The sequence below is a fragment of the Elaeis guineensis genome, chromosome 11, assembly GCF_000442705.2.
Source record: "Elaeis guineensis isolate ETL-2024a chromosome 11, EG11, whole genome shotgun sequence".
Taxonomy (NCBI): domain Eukaryota; kingdom Viridiplantae; phylum Streptophyta; class Magnoliopsida; order Arecales; family Arecaceae; genus Elaeis; species Elaeis guineensis.
In genome coordinates this window covers 118324663-118338169 of record NC_026003.2, presented here as the reverse complement: position 1 = coordinate 118338169, position 13507 = coordinate 118324663, and the positions used below count along the sequence as shown (strand labels likewise).

Genomic DNA, 13507 nt, shown 5'->3' with positions numbered 1-13507 from the left:
ACGCTTTAAAGCGTCGTTAGAAATACATTTAACGACGCTTAAAAGCGTCGTTAAAACAAACTTAACGATCCTTATAAGCGTCGCAAAAAACCTAACAGCCGACGCTTCAAAAAGCGTCTTGGTAGAGTGGCGGACGCATTGTCATTAACGACGCTAAAAAGCACCGTTAAAAGTTAATTTTACGACGCTTTAAAGCGTCGTTAAAAAATAACGACGCTTTTAAAAAGCGTCGACGCTTTCCGTCTCTACTCTTACATAGGCGACGCTTTTTGAAGCGTCGTAAAGGATATTGACGACGCTTATTAGCGTCGTAAAATAATCTTAATAGCGTCGTTAATGACCATTTTCACCGTAATGAATGTCTAAATATTTCCCATGAAGCACACCAGCAAAACAAAATGCTAGTTAAGAAGAGATTGAACAACTTCTTACAACCAACCATTAACCTCCCAATCCTTTAAAAGTTGGTAAAGTATTCCTTTCCGAGGCATATTTGTATTTATGAAAGGGTTTTGTCATTAAACCAATATGACTAGTCTAGGGAGATCTAAATATCTTACCAAAGCTCATGCAACCAAGAAACAAACTGTTGAAATTGTTCTAAGCTTACCAAGCAAGCGGGCAAATTAAAGGTACATCATTAACTTTTGAAATAAGAAACTATATTCACTTAAAAAGCACAAATAATGCAAAGAGATAAACGAGACATAGGCTCAACTGCAAAGGCCTTTTACGTGCATTCTTAGTTAAGGACTATTATTTAACTATTAACCCACTAGGACAGCGGATACTAATAAAGAATAACAGCCACTATTATTTAACTATTACCCCATTATAACAGCTAATAGTAATAGAGAATAACAGACATTAATAATAGTTTTTATAAAACTTGATTATATTGATGCTTTAGAATTTTTAAATCTCGTAGGATTCGTTTGATTCACGGAAAGAATTTTTTTCGTAGGAAGTAATTTTTCAAAAAATTATTTCTTGAGAATAGAATTTTGATATGTTTGATTGACAATAAGAAGATGACTTATTATAAAGTAGCTTATGTTTGAATGAGCATCTATTTTCTTAAAAAAATTATGTAAAATATCTATTATACCCTTCATAGTTATAAAACCATATATTTTTATTCATAAACTTTATATAAATATAAATATTATATTTATATTAATATAAATATAATATTAATATATTATAATATAATATTAGATCATAATAATTTATTGTACTAATATAATACTAATATATTAATATTATATTAATATAATATGAATATTTTAATATAATAAATTTATTATTATATATATAAATATTATATTATATTAATATAAATATTATATTAATATAAATATTAAAATATAATAAATATTAATATTATATTTATATAATATATATTGTATAAATATTAATATAATATTAATATAATATTATATTACTATTCAGTATTTCATCCTAACCATCCATTGATATTTTACTAAATTTTAGTTATGAATCTTAAACGGATATTTTAGGAAAAAAGAAGTACCACCATTTTTCATATCACGAGAAGTGCCAAAACTTACCTTTCCCATGCTTTCACTTCTCATAAAATATGAGAAGTGATTTTTTATGAAAAATACTTTTTTCACTCTTTCTCCTCTGAAAACTCCAACCAAATAAAAGGTCCTTTCTCCACTTTATAGAAAGTACCTTTTCCTTCCTCCACTTTCCATCAACCAAACGAGTCCTACATATTTTTTGGTATTAAGCAAAGTCTAATTTTAAAAATTTATTCCATTTATGTGTATTTTACCAAATCGTATTGATAGTTTGCTATTTTTACTCTTTCGGTGTTGACCTCATCAAATTATAGTTTTTATAATATCGATCATTTTATTTCCAAAAAATGCTTCCAATCAATTATTTCGTGCATACAAAAACTTGGTGCAGAACCATTAATACCGCCTCGACAACTCCAAACTAAAAATCACTATTGATATGTCGTATTATATTCTACAACTGACGATAAACCAGGTAAAAACTGATCATTAATAGACCTTACTAGCTTTTACAATGGTGGTTCGATCATACATCCACCGGGTTTGCACTGGAGCTACTCCATTTAACTAAAATTTTCATTTAGGTTTGAGGAAACTAGGTTTTACAGCAACTCAAACCTTGCTCAATTCCGCAGGGCATTTGGCAAAAGGATTTAGGTTCCCTCGATAGTGGCACGGTGACTTCAACCTCAAAAGTGATGAAGATGCGAGCGTGTATCAGTGTGTGTGTCCGTTTTGTTGTTGTCAATGGTAGTGGTGGTGGCCAGATCTCAAGTGCATGAGCATAGAGCTGCATGGGGGGCCAAGGAGGCGCTCGCCAAGACATTGAGAACCAAAGTGGAAATGGAATCCAAGTCAAGAAGAAGGCTATTATCGATACTGTCAAACCTGCAATCATAGGCATTGGATGGTTTCTCCCGGGATCCTCGTAGACTTGCTGTTGATGATTTTTATACTTTAAAAGCGTGTCTCTATTATTCTGACTCGGTCGTTTTAGCTCATTGGATCCCAAAGGTGAGCAAGCGTTGAGCGCGAAGCCTGGTAAGGCCCCAAAAAAACAATTGAGTCCACGCTTTTATATTATTAGCTAACTTCTACTTCTGTCATGGGCTTTGACAGCTCTCGTTCGTTGGTGCACTGCACCATATATAATGAAGTCAACACTCCTATTCCAAAAGAAAAGAATAGAAATTTAAACTGCCGTTAAGTCACTGTGATATAATATCATTACGACTGCCATGACACTGCTCGAATTTGAATCCAGACCTACCTCTCGCATTATTGTGGAGCTAGCTAGCCTTGGTGCCTGGACCATGTTTTCTGGCATTTGTTAGGTTAGTTGACTGCTTATTGTTGCTCGTTCAATTTTGACTCTTAATAGATGATTATAATTTTTATAAACAAATAAAATTTAGAGGCACGCAACCAAGTTTGATAGGATGATTTTTTTTGTTTTTTTAATCAAAGCTAGTATATTCAATCTTTCGGTAGGAACATACATGCATGGAAATCTGTTAAGTGGCCAACAAAGAACCCAACTACGTGTTGACCAACTCCCCTCATCCTTTCACTCAACCAACCTCTCATTGGTAGAGCACAGGAGCTAACCGTGGGGTGACCAGGACTTCCAACGGAGTAGCCTTGGGTAGAGTAGCACCCTTGCCCTCCGTCATGTCCACTGGTTCGCCCGTTGGCGTCTCCAAATCAAACCCATGAATTATGCGGGCGAGCGTCAGGTGCACGACCTGCAGCGCGAACGACGCCCCCGGGCACGCCCGCCGGCCGGACCCGAAGGGCAGGAGCTCCAATTGTCGGCCCCGGACTCCGACGTCCCCGTGGCTCGTCAGAAATCTCTCCGGCCGGAAGGCTGACGGCTCCGGCCACACCTGCGGGTCCCGTTGGATCGCCCATGCGTTCACCAGCACTTGCGTGCCGGCGGGCACGTCGAAGCCGGCCACCTGGCAGTCCTCCATGGCCTGGTGGGGGAGCAGGATCGGACCGGGCGGGTACAGGCGGAGTGTTTCCTTCACGATGGCTTGGAGGTAGACCAGCTTCTCCACGTCCGACTCGTTGACGTTCCGGGCCCTGCCCACGTGGGCCTCCAGCTCTTCTTGGGCCTTCCGAAGAACGTGGGGATGGTTCAGCATTAGGGCTAGGGCCCAGGTCATGGTCACGCTTGTGGTGTCCGTGCCACCTATTATCAGAGCCTGCGTACAAATGGAATCGAATTTAGCGCGATTATTAAGCGTAATTAATACATATAAGCGCATGGTTATGTAAATCTCGAATCGTAGGAATCACGTGGAGCTTATTTTAGGTAGGAGATGGAGATGGAGATGGAGATGGAGATGGCTTTAAAGAATTAGGAATGAGGAATTGGAAGGTTTATCCCGGGATCACCCTAGATTTGCGGGTGATTTTTATATATGTTGATCATTGACATCCGAATTCGTGCCTTTATCTTAAATGCCGGAAGGGAATAAAAAACGCGCGGTCTGGAAGGATTACTGCTTTCCGCCCATGGTTTTACTTCGGTCCCGGAATTTGACAATTGAGGCTAGCGTAGGTTAGACGGTGCCGCTTTCCTGTTCGAGTACGATTTAATTTCAACTGTTGGTCCTTAATTAGGGGCTTGATTTAGGATAAGAGATCCCTCAGCCAGCCTATAGTGACGTTATCCCTAGTATAGGATTAGGGTTGCTTCAGATTTCAAATTTCCCTATATTGTTGTTTGGTAGGTGCTTAATCTTATTTTCTCGGATAGCTGCTTAGATCCAATTATATTTGATACAGATGGAAAATTTTGTCTTACTCCTGACTGATGCTAATTCTGACCGACCTTAATTAGTCCTAGCCAACTTTAGTCCTACCTGGCTTAGGGTATCTTGACTCAGGCTCGCATTTCAGAAAGCTTATATACCTGATATAATTGCCTGATTTATGTCAAGTCAAAAAAACTTCGATATCTACAGGATAACTTACGAGTAGATAAGAAAAAAAAGATAGCGACGTATTCCCCTAGATAAAACATGATATAACAAACGTATCTCGTTTAATAAATCAAGGCTAACGATCTGATACTCCAAATTGCATATGTTACTTCCATCATAGCCCACCAAGAGGGATTCTTGAGGTATACAATCACTCCTTTCGATCCCAACTACATACCCTTTTCTATCTATTTTTTAGTTTTCTGACTTGAACATCGGAAGATTTTCGTTGAAATCATTGGAGCCAATTCCGATCAAAAATTTATTTTGCGGGTTGAACGATTGCCGTCAAGTGCCTATCTGATTCAGTATCAATCAGAAGACTAGCAACAACAATATTAATTACAATAAGATCCTTTGTGGTGCAATCAGCATATTATAGAGCACTGTAAATCTACGAATAAGCCTATTTGGAGAATGGATAGCTATTAAGCAATGGCTGCTGTATATAATGTAGTATGTACTCACGGACAGTCTTGTTTCACAATCATCTGTCACTTGATAATGATCATCTACCATCATATAGCTTTTTATGGTGCCGAATGCACCGCAAAGAATCTATGCTCTATCTTTTACATAGCATGTAACTTATTTATTGCAGATAATTACTGTTTCTTTGCTCCAAAAAATTTATTATTCGATTATTTTAATACAAGCAGAGTAAATCTTATTGGAAATCTCTACTTATTCCGATCCGGATCGGTATTTGCGTAGAATATATCTACTTCTGGTATATACATCAATGTTTACCGTACATTAATAATTTCTATTTACCGTTCTAGGTAAGCGTTTATATCCTGTACCAGCACCTAGATGAAATAAACCTTTCGGCAATTTCTGTTCTTTACATTTAATTGCAGACTTTTGAGAACATCTACTTATCTGATAAAAGGACAAAACTAAAATTTCAATTGTCCTTTGTCAATATGCCCATAATTTCAAGGGCTAAGTATCACGTCCCTGCTGGTCGAAAGACGGAGTCTATGATATTGTGTAATCGAAGGCTGGTAGTTCAAGCCGGAAAATAATTCTTATTTCACGCGCCGAATTTGGACTTATTGTAACGTTGACAGTCGCTCCATATATTTTTTTTTTTCTGTTTGACCGCAGCCCACTCTCAAGGCCCCAAATGATTGGGATTTGGTGGGGACCACCTGAATGTGCCGGTGATAACGGACAGTACCGGACAAAAGGGGACTCAGCTCGATCCAAGTCTTTCCTCTTGTAGTATATAACTGTAAACAGATCTAATAACTTCGTAGTAACCAAAAAAGACAAAAAGGTCAGATAACGCACCAGGGAATTTGCCTTGATGACAGTATCCGGATCATGGTCGGAGAGCAGCTCCCCTTCCTTCTCCATTATCGCCAGCATGACATCCATGAAGTCCTGCTTGCCGTCACCCCGTCCCTCCATCCTCCTCTCTCGGTGCTCCCTTAACCACCCTCCAATGATGCAGTCCATCACCGCCGCGTTGCGCTTCATCGCCTTCTCGTAGCCTCCAAAATCCATCCACTTTAGAAACGGCACCACGTCGGAGATCACAAACGCTCGCAAGAGCTCCATCATCCGTTGTATCGCCCCGATGAACCTCCGAGATTCACTGCTCCCGCCGTCATCAACGGCACCATAAACGAAACACCTCTTCCCCGCCACCATCTTCACCACCACGTTGAACGTCAGCTCCTGGAACCACTTGCTGATCTCCACCCTCGCCGGGCCCTCGTCACCTCTACGACAAAGTCCGTAGAGTGTCTTGGCGAAAGCATCAACCTCCGAGGCCCGGACGTGAGCGAGGGAGCCTAGCCGGGCGTGAGAGAGGAGCTCTATGGTCAGGATCTTGCGGACCTCGCGCCAATAGGGACCGTAGGAAGAGAAGCCCACCATGGCGTTGTTGTAGCACATAAGCTTGCTAGCAGTGCTCCGGGGCCTGCCGGCGAGGGCCTTGTCATGGACTGTGAAGCACTCCTTGGCGGCCTCCCGAGTGCCGACAACCAGTGCAGGGCTCGCGCCCAGCCGGAGCGAGAAGACGGGCCCGGACGCATCGGCCAACGCTTTTAGCGCCCGGCCGATGTTGTTGTGGGAGCCGAGGAGGGGGAGGTGGCCAAGGACGGGCCACGCGCCGGCCGGTCGAGGGGCCTGGTTCCTTCTTTTGGCCGACTTGGACTTCTTGGCCATCCATCGGTTGGAGACGAGTACCAGAAGAAGGAGAAGAATTGGTAGAAGCCCAAGACTGTGAAAATGGGAGGCATCCATCGTAATGGTATTCACACCACACTACGCACCGGGGAGAACCAAGCAATTGAGAGCAAGGGAGGAGATGTAGACGTTTGGTTGCAGGATACTCTGCTCTTGCTACCGGTTGTTATATAGACGAGACTTCGGAAGGAGGGGTACAGTATTCCAACACCAGAGGGGCGCATTGTCAAACGGAAGGACGGAAAAAAACAATAATTAACAATTATCTATAAAATAGTACAGAAAATGCGATTTAGGCTCGTAGACCTTGTCCTACAAATAATTTTTCATACGGATGCACGAGAGCAGTGAATTATGGAATCTTATGTTTGGACTAAAATTTGATGGACATGTTATTAGGTTAATAATCATTTATCATGTTAATACTTAGTTATTTCAACTAAACACATGTTGGAAGCAATTGCCGCCACATGTTTGCTAAATTTACGGAGGGGCAACCGCATGGTTGATAACATACCAAATGTGTAGTATACGGTAGAGAAGGCACGTGCAGAAAATTAAAGACTACACTTGTTTACGAAGCATCCTTTGTTCAAGTTACACACATCGAACCATCAAAAACTGTGGGCTACCGTGGTTTCGTTGCAAAGACTTTGCTGTACGAAATATGTCATTTTGTCAACATCTTAGGGATCTATAGCGATGCTTGCTTACACAAAATGCATTGAAGCAGAGATGAGTGCAATCGCTTGAGAGGAGGATAACCGGGCAAAGATATAGGAGATCACTTTCGTACAAAAGCATAATTCATCTTCTTTCATAATATCAACCATTAGATTATATGATAAATATTTTAAAATTTGTGTGGATGGATTAAAAAAAAAGATTGATGTGTTTTGAGAGCTATGTAAAATATTTCCTAACAATTGATAAAAGAGCAATCCTTCTTTCCTGCAAAAAATACAACTCAAACCCGATGATTAGAAGCAGGTGCACGCACAAGCTAGCAGGGCCATGCTTCCCTCCCCCCTCTAAAATTAAGAAAGCCCTCTTACCTTATGGAACCAAAAACTTTGGTATGAAAGCCATGGCCCCTCTTAAAATTTTGGGCAATGAGTTCGTCCCAAACCAGAAAGTGTAACTTTCATGCCGGACGTCAAAATAGAACTAGTTTATTAACATATATAAGCTTATGAGCATATAATCGTCGGCCAGACATCAACATAGAACTACCAAAAAAAAAAAAGGTTTTGATGTCCAATTCTCTACTTGTTATAATTATTTTAAAGCATAAGATGTAACATGCATAATCGCAACCATCAACCCTGTCAATGGGACTGATGAACCATTTAACATGCATAACATATATCATGCATAAACCGGTCCCAAGGCATGGCCACAGTTCAGCAACACATTGCCTATGGCTTCTTCTAATATGAAAAAGCAATTTTGAGGCCAAAAAAGAAAAACACATAATGAGCATAGATAGATTACCTAGATAGGATTTCTCCATGTTGATCATATAACCAACGCATAGCTTTAACATTGATAAACTGTACAAGGAGTATGTTTTGCTCATTCTTCTTACAGATCCTGCAAGGACCCCATACATTTTGTGGCCCACAGGCCTCGGCTACACCAGCATATGTTAAGCCCTCAGTTCAGCAGGTCATACCAGCAATTATCCCGCAAAAGGCTCTAAGAGAAATCCTTTGAAATCAAAGGATGGCAATTCAATTAAAAAAAAAATGTCCCTTTCTTTTGTCCCTTTCTTTTGGCCACGAGTTTCCTCATTTCCTTCCATTTCTTATCTTGATCAGATGCATGGCAATGCCCATTTGGTTCCTTCCAAAACTTGCAGGGAGCAGCTTCATCACATACATAGCAATAGCACTGCACCAATTAGCCAAAAAATGCAGCAAAAAATATCAGTTGCTAACAAAAGGAAGAGTCTAAAACATCCCAGTTTGGGAAAAAGAAGAAAATCACAAAGTAAAAGACTAGCTGGGAAACTGAAGGTATGAACTGGATTTATTGGTAAGGCCTCCCGTATTGATACAAGAGACCTAGACTTGTAAACTGGAGTTTTCAAGGGAAGTCGCAGGTAGATGCCATTAGAATAACCCGTAGATGCCATCTAGTTAATTTTCTGGTGGATTGGATGCTAATGTTGAACCAAAAGCTGAGCTTTTCCTTTTTCTTTTTCATTAATTCTAATATGAATTAGATGAACAGTTATGATGTATTCAGTCTGCCTGCTGTGCAAGATGATAGAAGAAAAGTGGGGAGAAGGCAAGCTGTAGATAGCAGTAGATACTGCAAAAGAAACAACCTATTCATGAATAGATTGTGCTGAGCAGAATAACGGGCATGATTGAGCTTATTCTACTAGGGAGATAGGAAAAAAGGAAGGAAAAAAAAAAACAAGCACAAACATCATTCAGTGCTTGACTCAAGCCTCAACATCTGAAGCTTTGCAAAAATAAATAGAAGCCTCGGCTCAGCTCAATGACAATCTTATTCGAGGTCATTCAGCAAACAAACGAGCCAAACTTGACAGCTCTTATGTAGATCAGCTCAAGCTTGACTACTCCATTCATATAATGAGCTGAGTCGGATAATCTTACAACTCCGTTCTGCTCCCCTCTTTTGCACCCCCAGATGCACAGATGCCTTGCTACTGTATCTCTGTGATATCTACCGCATTAATCTGAAAAGGTTTAGGAGGAAAGGTGGGACCAAAAAAGTATGTAGGACACGGGGGAGACAATCATGCCATTTCAAGTTTTTCAGGACACCAGAAATCACCTTAAGTGAATTCTGCTCCATGCCAAAATCTATGGGATTGCAAGATTTGATGCCTTCCGATCAATCCATCTTAATTTCTTTGCCTCTGATTAAGCTGATTTCACGTCAGCTACACTCATTTGAGGAGTCAAGGTTGATTAAGTGAGATGCAGAAGGGGATCAGGAAGGCTATCAGTCATGCCATTAAAAGAATTGAGGGATGCCAAAATCCATCCAAAGGTCTTAAAGATGCCCTATGAACAATGATCCCAAAACTACGATATTACATAAGTGGCTTCCTACATCCCTTCTACCTTCCCTTCCCTCTCTCCCCTCTCACTCCCAATCATCTGAAGCAATCTTAAAGATATGTTATACTTGAATCCAAAAAAATTCCCTTTTTATTTTTAACACATTTTGTAGTATTTTGCATCAGAATTTGAGATTTGTGTCTCCCCAATATGTCCATTTTTGTATATAATATAATTGTTCCACTTTAAAAGAGTAGACCAGCATGTATATATCACAGAAGCAGTCTCAAGTTTAGATTTGTCCTTTCTTAACAACCATGAATCAATGACTGCAGCATGTTTTACAAGAGTTTATCAAAAAGAGTTCTCAGTCAGGCCGTGGGACCCAATCTTTAATTTACTTTCATGTGATTCTGTACTTGGATATTTAATCTATTAAAAAGAATTACAATCAAGTATTTTTCACTATTCTTCTGCAGGTACCAATATTTTTAAGTTCAGTTTGAAAATTTCATTTGTTCCTATATGACAAGTGAAATCTACAAAAGGTAAGGATTAAATGAAATAAGTTAATAATATTCCCCCTTCTGATTCCAAATTGATGCTACAAGAACACATTGACAAATACTTCGGCAGACATTTTTTTCCTGCTGACGAAGATTCTGGCAGTAGAAGCACCTATCATCTCAAGTTTAGATTGTCCTTTATTAACGAATATGAATCTATGACCCCAGTATGTTTTACAAGAGTTTATCAAAAAGAGTTTGCAGTCAGGCCATGGAGCCTAATCTCTATTTACTTTCATGTGATTCTGTATTTGGATATTTTAGTCTGTTGAAAATAGATCTGCCATCAAGTATTTTTCACTATTCTTCTGCAGGTGCCAATCTTTTTAAGTTCGATCCAAAATTTTAATTTGGTCATACATGACAAGTGAAATCTACAAGACATAAGGATTAAATGAAATAAGTCAGCAATATTCCCCCTTTGGATTAAAAAGTGATGTTGCAACAACACATTGACAAATCTTTGGTGGATCTTTTTTCCTACCAATGAAGATTCTGGCAGTAGAAGCACCTACCATCTAGGAGCATGACCTTCCATCCCTATTTAAGATCATTTAGGCAATAAAAATGGTCTGTTGGAGGAGTCATCAGATTTTGAGTAAATTACATTCTGGGTCTTGCCTTAAATCATTGATTAGAGTCAGCTATCTTAATTTGTAACTAAAGAGAATGGCTAGATCTACCAGTCTACAGGGATGGAAGTATGCAAAAATATTTCTCTAAGTTGCCTTGGCCTTGTAAAGGTATCCAAAATCTTTCTAATCTTCCAAAAGAGAATTAGCTGTTGACATCTCAAAAACTGAGACAAGTAGTTAAGGGCATCAAAAACCTTTTGTAAAATAGGTGGACCTTGAGAAGCATTTGGGTGTCCAAGATCCCTGAAACAGAGGGGGATTATTGTGTTAAATTCCTGCTGGCACCTGAAGGTTTCCAATTTTTGGGGCTCTTGGTATTAAAAGTATTGCTTGCACCAGAAAACACTATAAATATCTAAAAGTTTGGTACATGAAGTCACCATTGCAATCATTATTCCTAAAGCAAATGGATTCTGCTCTCTCTCTCTCTCTCTCTCTCTCTCTCTCTCTCTCTCTCTCTCCTTCTATTGCATCATATCCAAAAACTCCCTTGCAAGGAATCTCCTAGTATAAATATTTACTTAAGAAAATAAAACCAAATTCTTTGAAAAGGAGGAAAACAAACAATGCCTAGAGAAAATAATAACTTATACCTCAACTCCAAGCCTTATATTTCCAAGTGGCACTTATCAGTAATTCAGAGCCATATATATCTCAAAGAAAGGCAGTACCTTAAGGCAGCAACTTTCATGAGATGTCATGCTAAAGGGATACTCAGCACACAAATGCCGTGAGTGGGGATAATCTCTGCAAGCCACCTGCATTCAGAGATGTCAATCACAGATGCATCCATCCATGAACAAAGCATGTCAATTCCAAAAAAAAAGGGTCAAGTTGGACCTTATCATTTAACATGCATAATTACCCCAAGGAATCTATTCAATAATTTCTATTTCTGCGACAATTTTGCGCAACTGCTTACGTTTTCTGTCAGACCTTGACTTGATAATAAGAGAAATAACATGCACAACGTCCTACAACTCTGTAGAAATTCATGCATACATACAGGTGAAGGCACTGTCATGCATCATATAAGACTAGACAGAATATCCACGAGCAGAGGGGATTGTTGTAGTGCTTACATGCATGGGTACATAAAGCACATGTTACACAAAATTTGTAGCAAAATGGGACTCTGTAGAATGCACCATGCTTTATACTGAGGGCGTAAGATTAGGATTGTTCATTTCACAAACAATAAGGCATTAATGATATCCTTACCAACAGCATGTACACAATTTTGATCTAGATAATTTTTAAAGATTTTGAACAATTTATTGCAATTTGCTTGTTTCTTTCTGCACTGGGTGAACTTACTGACTAGTCCATTCTTGCAATTAACTTTGAATAGAAGCAAAGGAGGAAATAATGAAAGTAGAAGGTCTAAAATAATAATAATAATAAAACCTTAGAATCTTTTAGAGTGGTAGAATCTGAAGACTGGAGTTAATGAAACCAGTACATAGTCGTTTGTAGAAATAAGATTGGCTATGGGGATATCCGACCTTGAATCTATGCATTAACAAAAATATCACCCGCCAGAAGAGAAAATGAAAGAGGAGTGAAGGAAAAGAAGAGAGGGAGGAGTACCTGGCCTCGTTCAGCGACGATGGAGAGGTCATCGAGCTGGGACTGGGCGTCGTTGAGGGAGAGCTTCTGGTTGAGATCATCGGCTAAGGGATCGAAGGGGAGAATGTAGCAGTCCTCCTCCTCCTCCTCCCTCCGCTTGTCCTCCGTCTTCACCTCCAGAACAGAATATTTCCTCCTCCTCCTCCCCTTCTCGTCTTCGCTCTTATTCCTCTTGGTTTCTTCTTCTTCTTCGGATGAAGACGAGATTTCGATCACCATCGGCTTCTTCTTGCCGGCCATGGCCGGAAAAGTGAGAAAAGAAAAATCTTGCAAAGATTATGATTTATTTACCCTGCTGTTCGGAAAAAGACGGAATAATAATAGAAGGAAAAAAAAAGAGGGGGATGCAACGCCGAAAGTGGCAGACACGGTTTAATTGCCCGAGGTGCGGCGAACGCTGCTTTCCAAAGAATCAAAACTGATGGCAATGTGAACAGGTTTCAATTGATCCATTCCAGAATAGGGTTTTGACCGCGGCCGACATGGGTTTAAGATGCGCACACAGTGGATTAGTATCTCATTTAATTAATAAGCTTTAATTTTACCATATCTAGCAAAAATCTCAAAATCTAGGATCATATATATATATATATATATATATATATATATATATATATATAATCTAGATCTCAAAAAATCTTGATGCTTTCTAAAATTTTCAGATCCTGGGTCTTCGGCGAGGATAAACCATTTTCTTTCGTAGTAAAACAGGTGGAAACCCAACAAACTTGATTTATTATGATTGTGATCGCCTACAGATGATCAAGATCTTAGCTTTCAAGACTTTGCCACCAATATGGCACTTGACTACATGGACAAAATCACAGAACCAACATCTACTTACGTTAAAGATGGATAAAAATGTCAACTCAAAATATTGATTTGTTGTTGACTTAATAGGGG

At 39.3% G+C, this 13507-nt stretch overlaps 2 protein-coding genes across 3 annotated transcripts; both read right to left on the bottom strand.

Moving 5' to 3' along the window:
* Window positions 1-2998: 2998 nt before the first annotated feature.
* LOC105054314 (xanthotoxin 5-hydroxylase CYP82C4-like) lies at window positions 2999-6866 on the bottom strand. The gene is made up of 2 exons (XM_010935812.3): window positions 5834-6866; window positions 2999-3754 (listed from the first exon to the last, which is right to left on the bottom strand). The coding sequence occupies exons 1-2, from the start codon at window positions 6791-6793 to the stop codon at window positions 3131-3133; spliced, it is 1584 nt and encodes a 527-aa protein (XP_010934114.1). The 5' UTR covers window positions 6794-6866; the 3' UTR covers window positions 2999-3130.
* A 1371-nt stretch (window positions 6867-8237) lies between these two features.
* On the bottom strand, window positions 8238-12997 carry LOC105053863 (uncharacterized). Of its 2 annotated transcripts, XM_010935178.4 has the most exons (3): window positions 12566-12985; window positions 11647-11733; window positions 8238-8629 (listed from the first exon to the last, which is right to left on the bottom strand). In XM_010935178.4, the coding sequence occupies exons 1-3, from the start codon at window positions 12842-12844 to the stop codon at window positions 8474-8476; spliced, it is 522 nt and encodes a 173-aa protein (XP_010933480.1). In that variant the 5' UTR covers window positions 12845-12985; the 3' UTR covers window positions 8238-8473. The 2 variants fall into 2 exon arrangements, with proteins under 2 accessions (XP_010933480.1, XP_010933481.1); XM_010935179.4 differs by lacking the exon at window positions 11647-11733 and having other exon boundaries at window positions 12566-12997.
* Window positions 12998-13507: the final 510 nt, after the last annotated feature.

Coding starts and splice junctions, on each gene's coding strand:
- LOC105053863 (XM_010935178.4), bottom strand. CDS start 12,844: ATGGCCGGCAAGAAGAAGCCGATGGTGATCGAAATCTCGTCTTCATCC. Junction 11,734..12,565: donor TCGTCGCTGAACGAGGCCAG/GTACTCCTCCCT, acceptor CTCTGAATGCAG/GTGGCTTGCAGAGATTATCC. Junction 8,630..11,646: donor ATGAAAGTTGCTGCCTTAAG/GTACTGCCTTTC, acceptor TAATTGGTGCAG/TGCTATTGCTATGTATGTGA.
- LOC105054314 (XM_010935812.3), bottom strand. CDS start 6,793: ATGGATGCCTCCCATTTTCACAGTCTTGGGCTTCTACCAATTCTTCTC. Junction 3,755..5,833: donor TCATCAAGGCAAATTCCCTG/GTGCGTTATCTG, acceptor ATTTGTACGCAG/GCTCTGATAATAGGTGGCAC.